Source organism: Propithecus coquereli, unplaced genomic scaffold (genome assembly GCF_000956105.1).
Source record: "Propithecus coquereli isolate 6110/MARCELLA unplaced genomic scaffold, Pcoq_1.0 Scaffold5, whole genome shotgun sequence".
NCBI classification, from domain to species: Eukaryota; Metazoa; Chordata; class Mammalia; order Primates; family Indriidae; genus Propithecus; species Propithecus coquereli.
Window position 1 is genome coordinate 9,566,971 of NW_012150840.1, and position 20,942 is coordinate 9,587,912.

Sequence of the window (20,942 nt, forward strand, 5' to 3'; positions counted from 1 at the left end):
AGGTACTCAAACAAATACTTGTTCACAAATGATAATGGCAGCATTATTCACAATAGCCAAAAGATGGAACCAAAATAACCAGATAAACAAAATGTGCACATTCACACAATTAGACTATTAGTCATAAAAGGAATGATGTACAGATACGTGCTACAACATGGATGAATCTCAAAAACATGATGCTAAGTAAAAGAAGCCAGACAAAGGATCTCATATTGTAAGAAATATCCACAATAGGTAAATTCTATTTTTACTATTCTACTTTTTTATGTATTTGAAAATTTTTTTACAATAAAATTTTTAAAAGGAGGCTGGGCTTGGTGGCTCATGCCTATAATCCCAGCACTTTGACAGACCAAGGCAGGAGGATCGCTTGAGGCCAGGAGTCCGAGACCAGCCTGAGCAACATAGTGAGATCCTGTCTCCACAAAAAATATTTAGAAAACTTAGCCAGGTGTGGTGGCATGCACCTGTAGTCCCAGCTACTTCAGAGGCTGAGGCAGGAAGATCACTTGAGCTCAGGAGTTTGAGGTTGCAGTGAGCTATGATGACACCACTGCACTCTGGCCCAGGCAACGAAATGAGACCCTGTCTCAAAACTAAACAAAACAAAAAAAGGAAAAAAGTCAAAATTTGATTTTTAAAAAGAAAGTCCATTTGATTTAGGGTTTTGATATCATCTCCTCCTGAATAAATGGACTTGGGAGTATTAAAAGAAAGATAATGAAATGGTATATGCTTCCAGAACTCCCATCCATTCTCCAGATGCTCTGGTCTAATGCTAGGTCTCTTGTTGTAAAAGGCACATTTATGTTTGGTGAGAAGGAATGGACATAGGAAAACTCTGGCCTAAAGCCCAAAGACCCTGGGTCTGAGAACTCTAGCAAATTCACAGATCTCTCTGAATAACCACAACTTCCTTGTTGCAAGATAAACAAAGTTGCTAAATCACCCGGAATATTAAAAATGGAAGGTCCCACCCCAGACCAACAATTCAATCTCTGGGTATGGGCTCCAGGAAGGAGCACTTTAACAAGCTCCCGTGGTGATCCTGATGCTCCTTAAAATTTGAGAATCACTGAGTAAGAGTACCAGGGGCCAGGCATCCTCCAGTGGACAAAAAATGATTCTATAGCTCCCCCGTGTGGCATGAAAGCTAGAAAGCAACTTCACCAGAATACCTGGCTCTCTCCCACATAACTAACTAATTGACAGAGGCATTCGAACACAGCAAGAACCCTTACAACCTCTCTAAGGATTTATTCCTTAGATATAACATTTTGATCCATGCCATTATACTCAGAGATCAATAGGTCCATAAACATTATACAAAGTTAGCTTTGAAAACATTTTGAAAAGGTTAGCTTCGACTATTTTGTGTAACACTGTGCCATTTTTACTAAGTTTCCATAATATTCCAAGCACTGTGCTAGGCGTTAGAAATTAAAGATGAATAAAACACGACCCTTCCTTAAAATTCATAGAAACACACAAATACTAATATAGTTTAGGACAAGTGCCTCCTTTAAGCGAAGCAATTCCTGGGCACTGAGAAGGAAATCAAAGACATAATACTGGTTTACTGGTCTAGTTGGAGATGAGACATAGTTACATTAAAAGATAACTAACAGTCAGATACGGTGGCTCATAGCTGTAATCCCAGCACTTTAGGAGACTAAGGCAGGAGGATCGACTTGAGGCAAGGAGTTCAAGATCAATCTGGGCAACACAGTGAAACCTCAACTCTACAAAAAATTTAAAAAATTAGCCAAGTGTGGTGGTGCATGCCTGTAGCCCTAGCTACTCGGGAGGCTGAGCCAGGAGGATCACTCAAGCCCAGGAGTTGGAGGTTGCAGTGAGCTGTGATTGCATCACTATACTCCAGTCTGGGTGACAGAGCAAGACTTTGTATAAATAAATAAAAGATAACTAATGATGCCAAAAGCAGCAACTGAGACGTGCAACATGAAAGACACAGACCATAAGTACTTTACAGAGATCCTAAATATAGAGATCGCTTCCTCTATAACTTAGGGAAAGTCTCATTCATTCAACGCATATTCTGTGCCAAAATGGTGCTAGGTGCTGGGGACACGGTGAGTAAAAGAATCTTTAAGACTACATAACAGGGGCCACAGTGGCTCACGCCTGCAATCCTACTACCACTTTGGGAGGCAAGGCAGGAGGATTGCTTGAGGCCAGGAGTTTGAGACCAGCCTGGGTAGCATGGCAAAACTCTGTCTCTACAAAAAACTTTTTAAAAAATTAGCCAGGCATGATGGTGCACACTAGTAGCTCCAGCTACTCAGGAGGCTGAGGCAAGAGCATCACTTGAGCCCAGGAGTTTGAGGTTGCAGTGTGCAATGAAGACCATACTATACTCTAGCCTGGGCAACAGAATGGGACCCTGTCACAAAAAAAAAAAATATGTGTATATATATATCTAACAGGGAGATACAGCAAGGAAGTTTTCTCTGATAGGTTACCATTTGATCTTGGTAACTACGTCTTGAAGAGGTTAAAAAAAAATCAAGAGGCCAGGCGTAGTAGCTCACACCTATAATCTCAGCACTGTGGAGGCTGAGGTGGGAGAAATTCACTTAAGCCCAGGAGTTCAAGACTAGCATAGATGACATAATAAAACCTCATCTTCATTTATAATATATTTTTTAAAAAGAAAGAAAGAAAAATCACAAAAAAGGGAGAAATTCTTCTCTATTGTGCATGTGTTCTTACATGGGGAAGCAGTGCAAGGGGAGAAGGGAGACTGACATTAGAGAAAGGGCAGACTGCTTGCCCAAGGAGTTTTGCTTTTATCCAGTAAAGGAGATCACAAATTCATTCCCAAAAAATATTTTCTTAGAGCATCCTGCATTATAGGTTATGGCAATATGGATGTGAACAAAGATAACAAGAAGCCACTAAAGCTCCTGGGTAGGGAAATCGCAAAAGTGATGTTTAAGGATATGCACTTTATGCCAGAAGCAAGAAGCAAGTGAAGGAGCCAGTGCAGTCAATACCTTATGGACAGAGGGAAACGGGTCTGAGATGGGGCAGAGGCTTTAAGAACTAAAAAGAGTGGCCAGGCACTAACAGAGCAAGGCTGCTTATGGCAGAGAGAAGGAGAGACAGAAGGGTCAAATAGGACTCCGAGATTTTAACCGGTATGATTATAAAAGGGGTGAAAATATTAATAAAAAACAAAGAATTTAAGAATCCTGTGCTAGGAAGAAAACAAGCTTTTCATTAAGGGTTTCAGAGGATGGAACACTTGCATGCGTACTATATGTGTACGCATGGTAAAGATGGGTGAGTGGGAGAAGACAGGAAGAACAGAATAGCTAAACAGAAGGCACGTCCCCTGGCTAGAGTTAATCATTGTGACAAACAAACCCCAATGATCCCCAGCTTTTCTGTTGCATTTTCTACAATACCATCTAAATTGCTAGGTCCTCCTAACTCTCTTTTGTCTCTTCAAGCCACCTCCCTAAAGAGCCAGTGATGTTGCTACAACCATCGGAATCACAGGGAAGAAGATAAATACCTACTTGAAAACAACAGTGGCCTTGGATTATTTTTTAATTTATTTAAAGATACAACATGATACAGCAAAGTACACTAATTCAAAGTGTATAGCTCGATAAATTTTTACGTAAGTATACACACATAAAACTACCACCCAGATCAAGACACAGAACCCCAGAAGTTTCCCTCATGCCTTCTTCAGTCAGTATCCTACCCAGAGGTAACCACTATTCTGACTTCTATAACCTACCTGTTCTTAAACATCATGCAAATGGAATCACACAGTGCAGCCTCTTTTCTATCCTGGCTTCTTTCATTCAACATTATGATGGTTAGATTCATCCATGTCAATGTGCGTATCTGTAGTTTGTTCTTTATTTATGCCTGTGTAGTATTCTGTTGTATGGTTGGTTATTCCACAGTATATTTATCATTTTCTTGGTTGAACATTTAAGTTGTTTCTAGCTTTTGGCTATTGTGAATAAAGTAGCTGAGAATGGTTCTTGTATAAGTCTTTGGTGGAAATATGTACTCATTTCTCTTAAATATACCTAAGAGTGAGATTGCTGGGTCACTGAGTCATATGTTTAGCTTTAGTAGATACTGACAAATAGGTTTCCCTCATGGTTATACCAACTTACGCTCACCTAAAATATGAGAGTTTCTGTTGGTCCACACTCTTGTCAACACTTGGTACTGTCAGTCTTTTTAATTTTAACCATTCTAGGTATATAGTGATAACTCACTGTGGTTTTAATTTGCACTTCCCTCAGGAATAATGAAGTTCAGTACCTTTCAAATGCTTATTAGCTATTTGGATATCTTTTTATGGAGCATTTATGAATTTTATGAATTCCATTAAAATTAAGAACTTTTATTCATCAAAGACCACATTAAGTAAGTGAAAAGATGAGCCAAGGACAAGTCATAGTATAGAAAAATTATTCCTAATACATATATTGAATAAGAATTCATATCTAGAATTTATAAAGAACTGCAAATCAGTAAGTAAAAGATAAAAAATTCAATTTTTAAAATGAGCAGGAATGTTGAACCCCTGGGCTCTATTTTCCCATAATATATTTGAGCAACCCTCAAATGCAATATGGCAGAGATTTTCTGGCTTGTTCTGAAGACAAGGAGTTTCATTTAATTTGGTTTCTATAGAAGTAGGATTGGAACAGGCCCCAAAGAACAGACATTTAACCTAAAGGTCCGCAAAGCCAGATGAGGTCCTAAGAGCAATTTCCTCTGATAGTAGGAATTTGTGTTTTCAGATGTGTCCTTTACACAACACATAAAAGCACCATCTTATAAGGTAAATCTTTATAGGGATTCCTGGCTTATCCCAGTTTTATTTCTGAGTGGGAAAGAACTACTCTTTATTATTCTTGTCAAAGCAAGACACTGTTAGCTGTCACAGAACTAATAATTCCTGACAGGAACTAAAGAGATTAGACAAGAGAAAGGTGGTGAGTAAGCAGACAGCTAAAACAGGCAAGGAAAAAGGTGAGACAAGCAGAGTGAAAGCAGGGAAACTCTGCTTTTCCTGAATTCTCCAGACATTAGATCTCAGTTCTGAAAACTGTTCAGAGGCCACTGCAATAGCCCAAGTAAGACATAACTGGGACATTGACAATGACAAAGGAGGATGGTTGTAAAAAGACCTCAGCAGAAATAATCTAAACAAAATAAATAAAACCTTGTCCAAATATGCAATACTTGTATATGTGATGTTTTCTCTCTTATCCAGTCTCTTATGTTCAAGTTTCTCCTCCCTAAGGCCCACTTATCACCACTAAAACCCCTAAAGCAGACCTTTCCAATTCTAATGTCCACAGGGCTAGGCAAGTAATGTAAATGAGGGGTTATGTCTGGATTAAGACATCAAGAAGTGGTGAGATCCTTAACGTACCACAAAATTTTAAAGGGAAACCTATCACTCAGTTTTGGCTGACTGTTGCTATATGAGAACAAAGGTGCAAGAATATCAGATCTTTTTACGTTTTCAAGAGATGTTAGAAATTGCAATTTTTCTTTGCAATTTTCCAAACTCTAGAATATCATATACGCTAAACAAAATAACTCTGTGGGTTGAATATGACCTATAGGCAGATAGTTTACCACCTGTTCTAAAGTTTCGTAGCAAAATAAATAGCATATGCAGATTTCCAGGGTTACAAAAGGCAAGAAACTTAGACAGCTAGCATGTAGACAGGGGCTGGGCCATGAGAGAGTGAAAAGGGGTTTCATTTTTAGTGATAGAAAGTCTAAAGAACTTCAGAGTTCAGAGTTTGAGAGGTCTGTATGAGAAAAATTTGAGAGGAGTTCTGAAAAATTTCTATTGCACAGAGGCATAGATGAAAGAAAACTAGAATGTGCAGGGACCCAATTTGATTTAGAAAAAGGGGGGATGGGAAGGATGATATATATGTATACACACACGCACACGTTATTTCACCTCTCTGGACCTTGATTTCCTTATCATTAAAATAAGAATAACAGAACCTGCCTGATAGGGTTGTCATAGGATTAAATAAGGTAATTATTCATATAATTGTCATCATCATATACTAAGAGGTAAATTAACTTGCTCAATATCACATGGCTATTAAGGTGTACTGCCCAGCCAGGTCTGGCTCATGCCTGTAATCCCAACACTTTGGGAGGCCAAGGCAGGAGGACCATTTGAGGCCAGGTGTCTGAGACCAGCCTGGGGAACATAGTGAGACCCTGTCTCTACAAAAAAATTAAAAAAAAAAAAACTAGATTAAAGTTTATTTCAATGTTCCCCTCAGAACAACAACAACAAATGGTGTATTGCCTGGACTTAAACACAGGAAGTATGAGCCTACACTCTAAACTATCAAGTTCTTCCACCTCCCCTTACCTTGCTGGGCTAGTTTCTTAATCCACACAATGAGGAAGTCAGCTCAGATTATAACTAAAGTCCTTTGTAGAGCTGACATTTTATTCTGCCAGCCAGCCCTCTAATCAGCTTATATCGGGGCAGCAGTAGGACAAAAGTGACTGCTCACACACTTACAGGCCACCAAGTAGAGAGGTACAGCACAGGCATAGAGTAGGCTAGAGAAATCATTCAAACACTAAATACCCACAGGTTAAACCAGGAAGGAAAGGGTGTTCAGTGTGATCCCCCCTCATTGCTTCAAGGAGATTGTGTTTCTAAGGAGGCTAGTAGCCTCCTTTCTGAGTAGGCCCTGAATTCACCCTCCTGCCCATGCTATTGCAAGCTGGAAGTCATTTAAAAGCTTGCTAAGGAACCACAATAGGCTCTAAACCTACAATCTTCAGAACATTGAGCAATTCTTATCTTTTGGGGGTCAAGGCTCCTATGATAGCCCAGTAAAAGCTCTCTCCCGTACCTAGAAAAAAATGTTACATGTGTGCTTGTTCATATACACAAGCACACGCAATTTCACCTGCAATTATAAGGGGTTCACAAATCCCCTAAAAATCTCTCCCTAGACTTTAAGTGTTCCTGAAATAGATCTATCCTATTGCAGGCTTGTCCTCCCAAGGGATTCAGATTTGTCCCAAGATCTGAGTTGGGGTTTCTAGGCAGCTGTGCTCATGAGACAAATTACCTATTGCAATGCTGCATAATTAATCCTACATGAAAAAGAAGAAGGGCCCTCTCTTCCTCCCCCACACCAATTTGTACTATGGGAATTCAAACAGGAAAGATCTGTAATTTAATCCCCAAATTCCAGCGGATGTGAAGTTAAGAAGTATTCCAAGGATATTTCATGCCCCTTTTCTGCGTGATACCCATAAAACCTCACAGAACTTTAGAAGAGTTTAAATAAATGCAAAAACATCCTAATCCCCATGGCACTGTGCTCCTTCTTTTATTCCAAGAAAGAAATCAGTAAAGATTGCCAATTAGCCTTATTATTAATAGATGACTTTTCTCCCATATGGGCTTTGAAAACTATAGGTTACCAAAGAAATAATATAACCTTACCCATAATCAAAGAAGAAATCAAAACAAGATGTCATTTTCCCCTCTAAGACTAGCAATAGTTTAAGTGTTGAGAAGGGTCTAGAGAAACATGCAGTCTCATACATAGTTGGTAGATCTGTAAGTCAGCACAGCCTTTGGTGGTGAGGGTACAATTCAAAAATTTTTATCAAAAATTTAAAAACACATATCCTTTGATGCAGCAATTCAGTACAGATATTTCTGCAAAAGTAGGCCAAGACAGATGTGCAATCAGGTTTAATGCAATATTGTTTCTAATGACAAAAACTAGAAACAAGAAATCCTGGTTGTTTGGTACATCGTATAAATGGGAATACCATACAGTCATTAAAAGAATGAGCTAGGTCTGTAAGTGTTGACATGAAACGAGCTCCAAGACTTTTTTTTGAGACAGTCTTGCTCTGTGTCCTGGGCTAGAGTGCCGTGGCATCAGCCTAGCTCACAGCAACCTCAAACTCCTAGGCTCAAGTGATCCTCTTGCCTCAGTCTCCTGAGTAGCTAGAACTGCAGGAGTATGCCATCATGCCTGGCTAATTTTTTCTATTTTTAGTAAAGATGGGGTCTCTCTCTTGCTCAGGTTGTTCTGGAACTCCTGAGCTCAAGCGATCCTCCGGCCTCAGCCTCTCAGAGTGCTAGGATTACAGGCATGAGCCACTGCACCTGGCCCAAGATATTGTTAATTGAAAAAAGAAGTTGATAGCCTGTCAAAAAGTTGTTCTGCCTTCTATAATATGGATGAGGCAGAACAGTTATTCCTAAAGAGCCTGAAGCGGCAGACACCACAACTGAACACAGGAGACTGTCTTCCTGGCAGGCAGCAAGCCTCCTTAAGCACACAGTGTAAAGGCACATTAGGAGTCCTGCCACTACACACATTTCAATAGCCTGGAAAAGCAAGAACCATGCAATAGAGAGGGCAGGATAAATCTCAGGGAGCCCTGCTCAACACCAAGGACACCCCTCTAGGCTACAAAGATCTGCTACAATAGTCCCATCCCCCTCTTACTGCCCCATGGAAAGAATCACCTAGGACTAGATATCATCAACGAAGATAATCCTCTGTACTTTACTACCCCTTTCATCTGAGGCCTATGAAATAAATTATAACCTTGCTTACTTTCCATGATATTCTTTTGCAATATAGCTTTAAGAAGTGGGAAATTACTACCATGTAGAATTTCCAAAGGAGCTGGTTGACAGTACATGTAAATTTTTTATAAAGCAAGGCCAGCTTTATGCACAGGTGCCATAAAAGGTTGTCCCTATCCCATGGGATTTAGGGAACATAAAAGAACCTCCTAGTCGCCCCCATCTCCGCATCCTTTAATGATGCCTGAAACTCTCCCATTAGTGATTTGTACCATTAGTTAAGGATTGTCCTGAGTGTACTCTTATAATAAGGTGAACAGAAGAAGAAATACATAGAGGTCCCTAACACCGTGGGCACTGGCTCTGCATCTTTTGCTCTTGTGGTCACTGGACCTTTTGAGAAACTGGGAAAAGCAAACTTCCTTCTCAGAAAAATGCACTTAAATGAATACACAATATGTAATTTCCATATAATTTTGGGAGTTCACAGTTCTCCTGAAGCCCATTTAAGAACCCCTGTCTCAGCAGCAATGGGTTTGGCAAATCTCTTTTCCCCCAGCAAGAGTTCCTGCATATCTGGGGAACACTGGGCCTAAAGAGAGAGCACAATACTAAAGGGAAGTCTCACTACTTCATATAATTGCCCAGAACTGACCCTGTGTAGAGTTCAGATTCCCATTTATGATGCATCCGCAGCTAGAAGTGTGGATTTCTCACACTGCCTGCTCCTCGGGAACAGGCTCTCGTGGCTTCAGAAGTATCAGTACATATTAGGAAATGCTCAACTGAGAAAACTGCCAAACAGGTCCTCACGACACTTGCTGGCTGATCACATTACCTGAGAAATGAGGCGGAGGAAAGTTTTAACACCTTATCAATAAAGGGGGCTCACCTCTGAGGTTTTCGAATATCCCAGAGTCCCACTCCTTCCTTTGAATTGGCTGTGGCCAATAACCTGGGCTCCACAGGGTTAAACATGACACTATGAAAGGCCGATGGATAGTTTGCCAGGCAGAAGGGCTCTGTGAAAAGAGAAATTACGATCAGTTCATTCCAGGCACCTTTGGGCCAGGGGCAGGGAGACAGACAGAAGTGTGGATTTGAGTAGGAGCACACTCTTTAATGAGCACTCCCATGGCCTGGAACCCAACGTAGTACATCATCCCACCAGTCACCTCTACTCACAAAGTCCCCATGAGTCCCATATATGGCAACTAAACACATTTAACCACATTTTAAGCTATAGTACTCAGAAATACATATAGCATCTATTTAAATCCTGTGACAAAATGAAAATGGTTACTAAAAATGTTTGACGGTAAGTAAAACTGAATTTCACATGAGCTGAAAAAATTCACAACCAATTCTGGTAGGACTGTTATACCTTTAATCCAAATTTATTAGTTTTAGAAATTAAAAGTTTTAAAACTGCACACAGATTTAATTAAGACAAAGAAGAACAATGAAAAAAATTAAGGCAAAACAATAATGTAGTTTTCCCTTCTGGTTCACAATGTTCCCTAAATTGAAAATAAAGTGGCCTCAGTCTAGAATTTTATGATTTTACTTCAATATTAGAGTATTTTTTTTTTTAAAAAAAGAAAGGTACTTAAAACTTCAACTTCTCTTGCACCCAACCAACTCCTAATCAACTTCACCTAAAAACTCTGCATCCCTTTGCATCAATTAGCAGGCTCCAGGTGAGGAAGAAATCACTTAGTTGCCTAGGAGGACAGACTCCCATGGAACCCGTTAGAGTAATACACAAAGCACTTCTCAGCCTATGACTTCCATACGCAGTACTTCACAGGCCTCAGGGCAAGTGAAGCACTGTTATCTCAGTCATCAGGCAGTTCAGACAAAGGTGAATCTCACCTACCAAGCACATGGGACTCATCCACAGCTGCTGCTTGCTGCTACCTTACCTGTCTGACCCTAAGAACAAGCTTTTCTTATAGCCTGAAACTCAAAAATGAGCAAAGCCCAATACATTAAATGCTTGGAATATAGAAAAAAAAGAAGACCCAGATTCTGTGAGACAAAGCAGTCAGGATAATAACTGCATGTACACAGGTGTGATCATTACAGAAGTGCACTAAGACCAGGGTGGGTGTGACAGTGGCACTGACGGTGATGCTGGAGGAACGGGTCTTTTGAAGACAGGCAGAGTTATAGACAGAAATCTCTCTGCAGGAAATGAGCTGAAGAGATGCATTTCCTGAAGAACTTTGGAGAAAGTCAACAAAACAAGTTCTTCACTTTACATGTCAGAGACTCAAAGGGCACATTTGGAAGACGCACTCACACAATTCCCTTTATTTTAATTTTTTAGAGAGAGGGTCTCACTCTGTTACCCAGGCTGGAGGGCAGTAGTGGGATCACAGCTCACTGCAGCCTTGAACTCCTCCTGGGCTCAAGCAACCCTTCTGCCTCAGCCTCCCAAATAGCTGGAAATACAGGTGTGCGCCATCATGCTCAGCTAATTTTTTTTTAATTATTTTTGCAGAGACAGAGTCTCGCTATGTTGCCCAGGCTGGTCTCAAACTCCTGGCCTAAAGTGATCCTCCTGCCTTGGCCTCCCAAAGTGCTATGATTACAGGCATGAGCCACCATGCCTGGCTGACAATTTCCTTTAAACAGAGTATATCTGCCATCATTTTAAGATCTTACACATAGATAAGGTGAAGCTCTGTGGTTCTTTCAACAAAGTAACAAGCCTGAAGCTAGGATGCAAGAAAGTGCATAGCACTCCCATTCTCTGTAAAGAAATAAGAATATGTGCATGTCAGCAGCACACACAGAGCTGGCCCTTGGTGTCTACCCTTCACAGTGAGGCACCATACCTTTTGCTCCTTGGGGCCATTAAACATCAAGGTGCAAGAGTTTGTGGAGATTCACAGATGGGTAGAGAAAGGTTTGCAAAGATGCCTCACTTCTGACTACTTAGGAGTAGGATAAGACCTCCAAAGATGTGCATCTTATGCCATGTGAGAATTTCACATTTCCTCTCCCTTAATGTCACTTGCACCTAGATACTCAGGTCATAAATTGGATGTGCAATGAACCTGTCATCAACCTGTTCAACACAATCCAACAGCTTTTTGCACAGTGACCCTACCTCCATGGGGAGACTCTCGGATGTCCCAAATAAGAACCCGGCCATCATCTGAGGAACTGGCAAAAATGTTGTCATTCACTGGGCTTACCGACAAGCCATATACTGCATCTTCATGAGCAAACACGTCCAGGGTCTCACTGCTGAGAGACAGAGAGCAAGAAAGAGGCACACACATACACACAAACACAGTGCAGAGTCCCAACCCTCCAGTATCTAGGGTACAGTCTCTTTCATTTCTAGAAGTCAACTCAGCTAAACCCAAAGGATATTATATTTCCTAAAAGGTAGGTATTCAATTTTCAGGTTTAAAAAAAAAAGAGTACTATTAAAGAGAGTTTTTACAGATGTCATGATAATTTTTATACTAAATAAGCATATTTAAAAGTGACTCAATAGCTGAGTTTTGTGTTTTTGTTTATTACAGAATGCATCTGCTTGTATGCAAATTTGGGAGTGGTGTGCTTGATGTCCAAAAAGCAAGGGAAAGCTTTAAAGCAGCCAAATCTGATGCCAGCAGGGGTGGAAGAGGGATCTCCTAGCAATCTGGCATGGTGATTAACAGCATGACTCTGATGCCAGGCTGCCTAAGTTCAGATCCTAGCGCCACGTGACCTAACACCTCTGCACCTCCATTTCAAATGATTGTGAGGGTTAAATGAATTAATACACATAGAGCACTTAGAATGGTGCCCAGCAAATAGTAAGAACTCAATAAATATTAGCTATTATTACTATAATTACATATTATACTCCCTTCTCTTCCAACCTCTCCTTTTAAATTTTCACCTAAAAACTATCCTTTCATACAAACTTTGCAAATCCTTTTTTCTTTAATAAATCAAAACTTTATTTCAAAACTTTGACAGGAGTCTTTTTTAGAAAAGGATAGCTGGTTTCACACTATCTTCCTCAAAAAAAAAAAAAAAACTATTTTGGTCTAAAGAGATATTTGCCTCTCTTAATATGAAAAAGAGTCAATCATCTTCACACATCAACAATCTATTTACCTTTCAACATCATGGAGGATAACTTGCTCATCATTTCCTGTAAAGAAAAAAAATCAGACATTTGATAATTCCTACAAGGTGGTCCCTGTCCACATTACAATTTAGTATTTAAAAGTTTTCAGGGAAAAAACACGAACAAAGTCAATGTTAATACAAATTAGGAATGTTAACTAGAAAAAAAGTTTATAAAAATAATTTAAGAAGGAAAGGACATTCTTACAGAGAATTTTAAAAACCTAACAGCAATGAGGTATAACACAGTAATGGTTCCCAAAATGTATTATCCAGTGGATGATGTAAAACACTTTGGCCATTAAGGAAAAGAGTAAATGATCATGGGCAAAACAATTCACTCATCCAAGCTAGCTTTCCCCCCTCAGCAAAACACTCATTATCTCTAACATTTCAATGCCTCAGGATTTTACCTATAAAATAGGGATAATAACTGTACCTACTTCATAGGGTTATTATTGTGAAGATAACAGTACGTCTGTAAAAGCATTGAGAATACAGCTGAGCACTTAATAAACCCCCAATAAATGTTTGCTATTATTCCTATCCTCATCATCTTACAAAGCATTAAAATTTGAGGACTGTGTGATTCTAAACAATGAGAAAGTTTCTATCTTGCATTTTTCTTTATTCTACCAAGGTATCTAAAAATACTATATTCATGATTTGTGTAGTCCTACCTTCAAGTGGTTTATATAGCCAAAAAATAAAAATCTAAATATGAAAAGACAAAAAGTAAAAAATGGCTCAATTTATGCTGAAATGCACAACCAACAATCTCATAAATAGAAAGCAAAAGTAGCAGAAAAGATGTGGCCCAGAGCACCTTAAATAAAGCCCTGGCTATAAATTCTATTGTAAGTGCAAACCGATGAAATCAAGAAACCCATACTAATGTCTCTAGGTATCAGGCACAGTGCTAGATGCTGAGTATATGAGAATAACAACATTCTGCCCAGGCACGAACAACTGATAGCAACAAGAGGGGTTGTCTTGTTGTAGCGATATGGTCTAGCTATGGGAACAATTATTTCCTTCATGAGTGGGATGAAAGTACATGGAAGATGGAGACAGATGAAGAGAAACTCAAATAATTCAAAACTCTTACCAATGAAAGACATAGAGGAATTGCTGGGGACTGGACAATCAAAGAGAAAGAACAGCATGAGCAAAAGGCAGAGGGCAATAGTACAGTGCAGTGCACACCTGAAGGTGGCAAGTAGTTTAATGGGCTAGCAGGGGAGGGAAATGAGGCCACACAGATAGATTAAGGTTTAGACTTTATTCTGTGAGCACTATAAGGTCAAAGGTTCACATGGTCAAACCTTTATGTTTAAAAAGAAAACTTGTATAAGCAATGAATTCAAAGGAGGGGTTAGAGACTGGTAGCAGAAATCACAGAGGGCCACTGCAATAATCCAGGCCAAAGGTGAGGACCTGATGCTGAGCAGTGGGTATAGAAAGAGAACAAAAACTAAAGGATGAATATGAGAAGCTTTCAAGGCAGATCTGACAGGACCTGATGTCTGACTAGATGTGTAAATGAAAGAAAGGCAGGTTTGAGGATGACTTCAAGATAATTATTAGAATGAAACATGTGAGATTACAATTTTTGTAAGCTGAAAATGATTAAATGTCTTAAAGTTTCTTAAAGTTACACCTAATAGTTTATATAATTGGAGGAATGTTAATAATACCTGAGAAAGGAAATCCAGCAGAAAAAGAGGAAATTTTGGGGCTGGGAAAGACTAATAATGTTAGTTTCATATCTGTTGTATTTAAATTGCTTTTGGAACACAAGTAGATATCCAGTGGGGAAATCTGCAGCTCAAAAAAGAGGCAAGGGCTAGAAATTTGGTGGTCAGAAGGGGTGTGGTTGATGGAAGCCATTACCAAGGGACAGAGGGAGGGAGGGAGGGAGGAAGGAAGCAGAAAAAAGACAGACAGACAGACACTACCCAAATACATAGTACTGATATAATGCAGTACTACATTTCCCAATTCCTAGCTATGGGAAACTAGGACTTCCATAACTCATTGAGATACAGAAAGAAAAATAAGAAGTTATTTTAGCACTTCTTTCTCTAAAATCCCAACCACAGTGAATTTCCCAAGGTAGTATCTCCTTTCTCACCTCCAGAGAACACTTTGGTGTTCCCACTGTTGAAAGCCAGGCAAAAAATGTTGGAATGATGCTCTCCTTTCAGCTGTATGGGCTTGACCCTGGAGTGGATGGCTTGTTCCATATGCCATAGCAGAACCCGGCGGTCATCTCCTCCTTAAGAAGGGAGTAAGAATCTAGGGTTAAAACAGCTAATGTTGCAAGGCCGACCCTTGGTTTTGCGGGCCTCAAATCCCATCCTTTCCAAAACTGCACCTCCCCAACTCCGTAAGACTCTGATGGGGCACGTAAAGCCAGGATTCTACCCCCATCAGTAAGTATGCACATGACCTCTAGGCCACTCGCTCTCTCCCAGGAATCGAATCTTCAACGATTCAATATAGAAATTGAAAGGGATAAGCACTGATATTGAGATCCCTAAAACCACCCTGTTCCTGTCTTTCCACAGCCCAGTTGTTTAAATATTTCTTCATATGCTACCTAGAATCCTTCAGCTAAAGTCCTTTTTTTAGTTTCACAGACCCTGAGTTGATTTCTATTGCTTGCAACCAAAGAACGCTGAGGTAATATTTCTAGAGTAATAGTTTTCAAAACAATCTCCTTGATGTGATCTCATTAACTATGAGACACTGTACAAATGACAACTAAGGAATCACCTGACTTTTATAGTAGGAGGTCTAGACAGAATCGGCTCTCATGAAGCTCAGCCCAGCTCTTACCTCTGCATTACTCTCAATACACTGAATTAAATGAGCAATATTACACTGTATCAGCCAGATCCTAGAGAATGAGAATATATATATTCTACATATTCTTTATATTCGCAAGATTCATTAAAAATATCTGGAAGGATGAACAGACTTAACAATGGTTATTATTTCTAGGAAATAGGATTAAAAGAAGTAGAGGACCAATTGGGTTTTTACTTTTACTTTTTATAACAAACTTATACTTTCATAAAAAAAAATATAAGTTACAACAGCAGCAAACCATAGCAAGCTCTGTACCTCTGTCTCCCCTCTTCCATTCAACTAAAAATACAATAGCCAAAAATTATAGCACATCCATACAAGGGCACACTATGAAGCCATTAAATTGGTAAATCTTTAAGAGCTAATGCAGAAAGATGTCCAAAGGTCTTCATTAAGGGGAAAAATGAGGTATAAAACAGTATGTATACCAATATCCACTTGTATAAAACTGATTTTTAAAAAGCTCCATGACAGCAGGAACCTTGTCAGTTTCGTTCACTGTGAAATACCCAGCACCTAAATGGGTGCTCCAAAGAGTAGGCAGGCATTGAATGAGTATTCTTACACATGCGTATCTATGCTTGTATTTGCACCGCCATATCTAGATGGCTATAAAGGAGTTATAGTGCCCACTATAACTGTTAGGCTGGGTTTGGGAGACTTTTTTGTGAGTGTGTAATAAAATATACATACATGAAAATTACCATTTTAACCATTTTAAGTGTACAATTCAGTGGCATTAAGTGCATATACAATGTTGTGCATCCATTACCATTATCTATCTCCAGAATTTTTCATCATCCCAAAATGAAACTCTATACCCAATAAATAATAACTCCTCTTAGCCCCTAGTAACCACTATTATACCTTCTGCCTCTATGAATTCATCTACTCTAGGTATCTCATCCAGCTAGAATCATATACAATTTCTCCTTTTGGGTCTGGCTTATTCACTTAGCATAATGTCTTTTGAGGTTCATCCACGTTGTAGCATGTATCAGAATTTCATTCCTTTTTAAGGCTGAATAGTATTCAGTTGTATATATACTTTTGTATGCATATTTTGTTTATGCATTCATCCACTGAGGGACATTTGGGTTGGCTATAGTGAATAATGTTGCTATGAACACGGGTACACAAATATCTGTTTGAGTCCCTGCTTTCAATTATTTTAGGTACACACACTACTGGGAAACTTTCATATTTTAATGTTTACTTTATACATTTCTGTACTGCTTAACTTTTGCCATACATATATCTTTTATAAAAAAAATTAACAGAAAATATGGTAGCCAAATCATACTTACTCTCCCACCCCTAGAAAGAAGTTACCTTTGCTCCTTGAGTTCCTTTGTTTCTTAACTTCCTTCTTCCTTCCACTGTCAGTCAAAATAAAGTTCTATGTCTTCCTCCAAAGTATTTCATTGTCCACTAGATTGATCCCTTAAGTGTAGCCCACAGTGTTCTCTGTTTATGATTTGCCTATTCCAACTATGAGTTCTCTGGCCTGGGATGGTAACTAAATTCTATATCTCATACAAATTTACCACTTTGTAAAACATCAAGTTAAGGTCCTGTAAATAATGGTTTGGGGTTTTGTTGTTTTATTTTATTTTAATGACAATATAAATGGTTTTTCACCATAATAATAGATTTAGACAGGCCATGGGTACTTCAGTTCTCCATAGTTCACTCCTATTGTTTCCCCAACACTGAAGCCATGACTCAGGGACTTATCACTGCTTTCCCTACTGTTTTTTTTTTTTTTTTGAGACAGAGTCTCATTCTGTTGCCCCAGCTAGAGTGCCGTGGCATCAGCCTAGCTCACAGCAACCTCAAACTCCTGGGCTTAAGCGATCCTTCTGCCTCAGCCTCTCGAGTAGCTGGGACTACAAGCATGCGCCACCACGCCCGGCTAATTTTTTCTATATATTTTTAGTTGTCCAACTAATTTCTTTCTATTTTTAGTAGAGACGGGGTCTCGCTCTTGCTCAGGCTGGTCTTGAACTCCTGACCTCCAGTGATCCACCCACCTCGGCCTCCTGGAGTGGTAGGATTACAGGCGTGAGCTACCACGCCCAGCCCGTACTGTGTTTTTTATATTAAAGAAATATTTCTCTATACCTATGTCTCTAGCAAAAGTGGAAAATTAAAGGAGATAACCCACGTTTCTTCTACTTGTTCATATTTCTAACCTAATCTCCCTGTGCCTCAAATATAAAATGGCGATCAGATTAGTTCTTCTACTCTCATTGGTTTTATAGATTACAAAGCCAAGTACAAGAGAATAAACTTGCCAGGATCACACAGTAAGTGATTGGGCTAAGATTCAAAAGTAAGCAGTTAAGACCTCATAACCCCCACTCTTAAGTACTATTCTATACTGCCTGCCTTAGAGAACAGAAAATGAACCATAACAAATCAAATTCATCTGATGGAAAATTGAAGAGATCCTCTGCCTTACTGAAACTCAAAAGTATCTAAGTAAGAATAAAATAAGGGAGGGAGCACAGGGCCGGGCATGGTGGCTCATGCCTGTAATCCTAGTACTCTGGGAGGCCGAGGCGGGAGGATCACTTGAGGTCAGGAGTTCGAGACCAGCCTGAGCAAGAGCAAGACACCATCTCTACTATAAATAGAAAGAAATTAGCTGAACAACTAAAAATATACAGAAAAAATTAGCCAGGCATGGTGGCGCATGTCTGTAATCCCAGCTACTTGGGAGGCTGAGGCAGAAGGATCTCTTGAGCCCAGGAGTTTGAGGTTGCTGTGGGGTAGGCTGACACCATGGCACTCTAGCCCAGGCAACAGAGTGAGACTCTGTCTCAAAAAAAAAAAACAAAAAAAGAAATAAGGGAGCACAGGAGTAAAAACAGAAGCAGACCTAACTGCAGTACACTGAGGCACCAGGACAGAACTGCCTGAGATTATAAGGATTCTAGCAATGCACAAAACTGGTAATTTTTGGATGTTTGGTTTGGATGTTTGCCCCTCCAAATCTCAGGTAGAAATTTAATCCCCAGTGTTGAATGTCGGGAATGTAGGGCCTGGTGGGAGGTGTCTGGGTCTTGAGGGAGATCCCTCAGGAATGGCTTGGTGCCCTCCCAGTGATAATGAGTTCTCACTTTATTAGCTCCAGAGCTTGGCACCACCTCCTCCCTCTCTTTGCTCCTTCTCTCACCATGTGACATGCTTACTTCCTCTTAGCCTTCTGCTTTGATTGGAAGTTCCCTGCAGCCCTCACCAGAAGCGGACGCTGGCACCAAGCTTCTTGTACAGTTTGCAAAACCGTGAGCCAAAATAAGTCTCTTTTCTTTATAAATTACCCAGCCTTTATAGCAGCCCCAAATAAACTAATACATGGCCTAATACCAAGAAGATGCAAAGAATTCCTATAAACAATTTTTAAAACTCTAATAGGAAAAGACAACTCACAGAAGAGGAAACCCAAACAGATACTATAAAGCTGCAGTCCCCAACCGCCAGACCGTGGCCAGGCACCGGTCTGGGGCAGTACCAGTCCATGACCTATTAGGAACTGGGCCGTGCATCACTGCCTGAGCTCTGCCCCTCTCCCCCCACATCCCCATCCATGGAAAAATTGTCTTCCACGAAACTTAGGAACCCGGCTGCACAGCAGGAGGTGAGCAAGAGAAGCTTCATCTGTATTTACACCTATTCCCCATTGCTTGCATCACAGCCTGAGTGCCTGAGCTACACCTTCCCCACTCCTTCCGTGGAAAAACTGTCTTCCATGAAACCAGTCCCTGGTGCCAAAAAGGTTAGGGACCACTGCAAAGGATCTCAAACTCTATAGTAATCAGGGAAATGCAAATTATAATTTAGACACATTCTCACAAAGTGCAACAAGGAAATATATAAGAATGTTGTTCATAATATCAAAAAAACTGCAGTTGACATAAATATCAATTCAGGAATGGATAAATTTTATGCATTTACAAATACAAGTGAAATCTAAACATGATGGAACACCATACAGCAGTTAAAATGAACTAGAGACAAGTGTACCAACATGAATAAATCTTGAAAATCTAACAATGGTAATAAAATCAAGTTTCAAAAAGACACGAAAAAGGTAACATTTAAGCATGTATTTTTAAATATACAAAAGTAAAATATATTATTTATGGATAAACACACATATAGTAGAAGAGCCCTTTAACTGTATCTGTAAAGTTTTTTCTCTTCAAAAAAAATAGATAAGTGATTACTATAGCAAGGTTGCAGGATAGATGGTTAATAAAAATCAATCCCTTTCCTATATGCCAGCAATGAACAAGTGGAATTTGAAATGAAAAACATATTACCATTTCTATTAGCACCCTAAAAATGAAATATTTAGGTATAAATCTAACAAAGTATGTACAAGATCTATACGAGGAAAACCACAAAACTACGATGAACAAAATCAAAGAAGAACTAAATAAATGGAGAGATATGCTCATGGAGAGGAAGACGCAATATTTTTAGTTCTTCCCTACTTGATCTATAAATTCAATGCAATCCAGTCAAATTCCCAGCAAGTTATTTTGTGGATATCAACAAACTCATTCTAAAGTTTATATGAAGAGGCAAAAAACTCCAGAATAGCCAACACAATTTTGAAGGAGAAGAACAAAGTTGGAGGACTGACACTATCTGACTTCAAGACTTAAAAACTACAGCAATCAAGACAGAGTGGTACTGGTAAAAGAACAGACAAGTAGATCAGTGGAACAGAATACAGAAGCCAGAAATAAACCCACACAAATATAGTTAACTGATCTTTGACAAAGAAGCAAAGGCAAAACAATCAAGCAAAGATAGTTTTTTCTACAAATGGTTTTAAAACAACTTGACAACCACATGCAAAAAAATGAATCTAGACAGAGACCTTACACCCTTCATAAAAATTAACTCAAAATGGATCAGAGATCTAGATGTAAAAGGCAAAACTATAAAACTCCTAGAAGATAACACAGGAGAAAACCTAGATAACCTTGGGTATGGCAATGACTTTTTAAATACACCGCCAAAGGCACGATCCATGAAAGAAACAATTGATAAGCTGGATTTCATTAAAATTAAAAACTTCTGCTCTGCAAAAGTCAATGTCAAGAGAATGAGAAGACAAGCCACAAAGCAGGAGAAAATATTTGCAAAAGACACATGTGATAAAGGACTGCTATCCAAAATATACAAAGGTCTTAAGTTTAATCCAGGAAAGTGTAAGAGGTACTAGATCACTGTCATTTCTTATGATTGAGTAATATTCCATTGTGAACATATACCAAATTTTGATAATCCATTC

The 20,942-nt window shown here is 39.3% G+C and overlaps 1 protein-coding gene across 1 annotated transcript in view; it reads right to left on the reverse strand.

The window, feature by feature from the left end:
• DCAF5 (DDB1 and CUL4 associated factor 5) overlaps positions 1-20,942 on the reverse strand; it is a 108,555-nt gene that overhangs the window by 56,369 nt on the left and 31,244 nt on the right. The window contains exons 2-5 of the mRNA XM_012656043.1: positions 14,892-15,035; positions 12,746-12,782; positions 11,739-11,878; positions 9,513-9,642 (exon numbers count right to left, since the gene is read on the reverse strand). Coding sequence (XP_012511497.1) covers positions 9,513-9,642; positions 11,739-11,878; positions 12,746-12,782; positions 14,892-15,035 — 451 coding nt within the window. The remainder of the gene's footprint in view (positions 1-9,512; positions 9,643-11,738; positions 11,879-12,745; positions 12,783-14,891; positions 15,036-20,942) is intronic.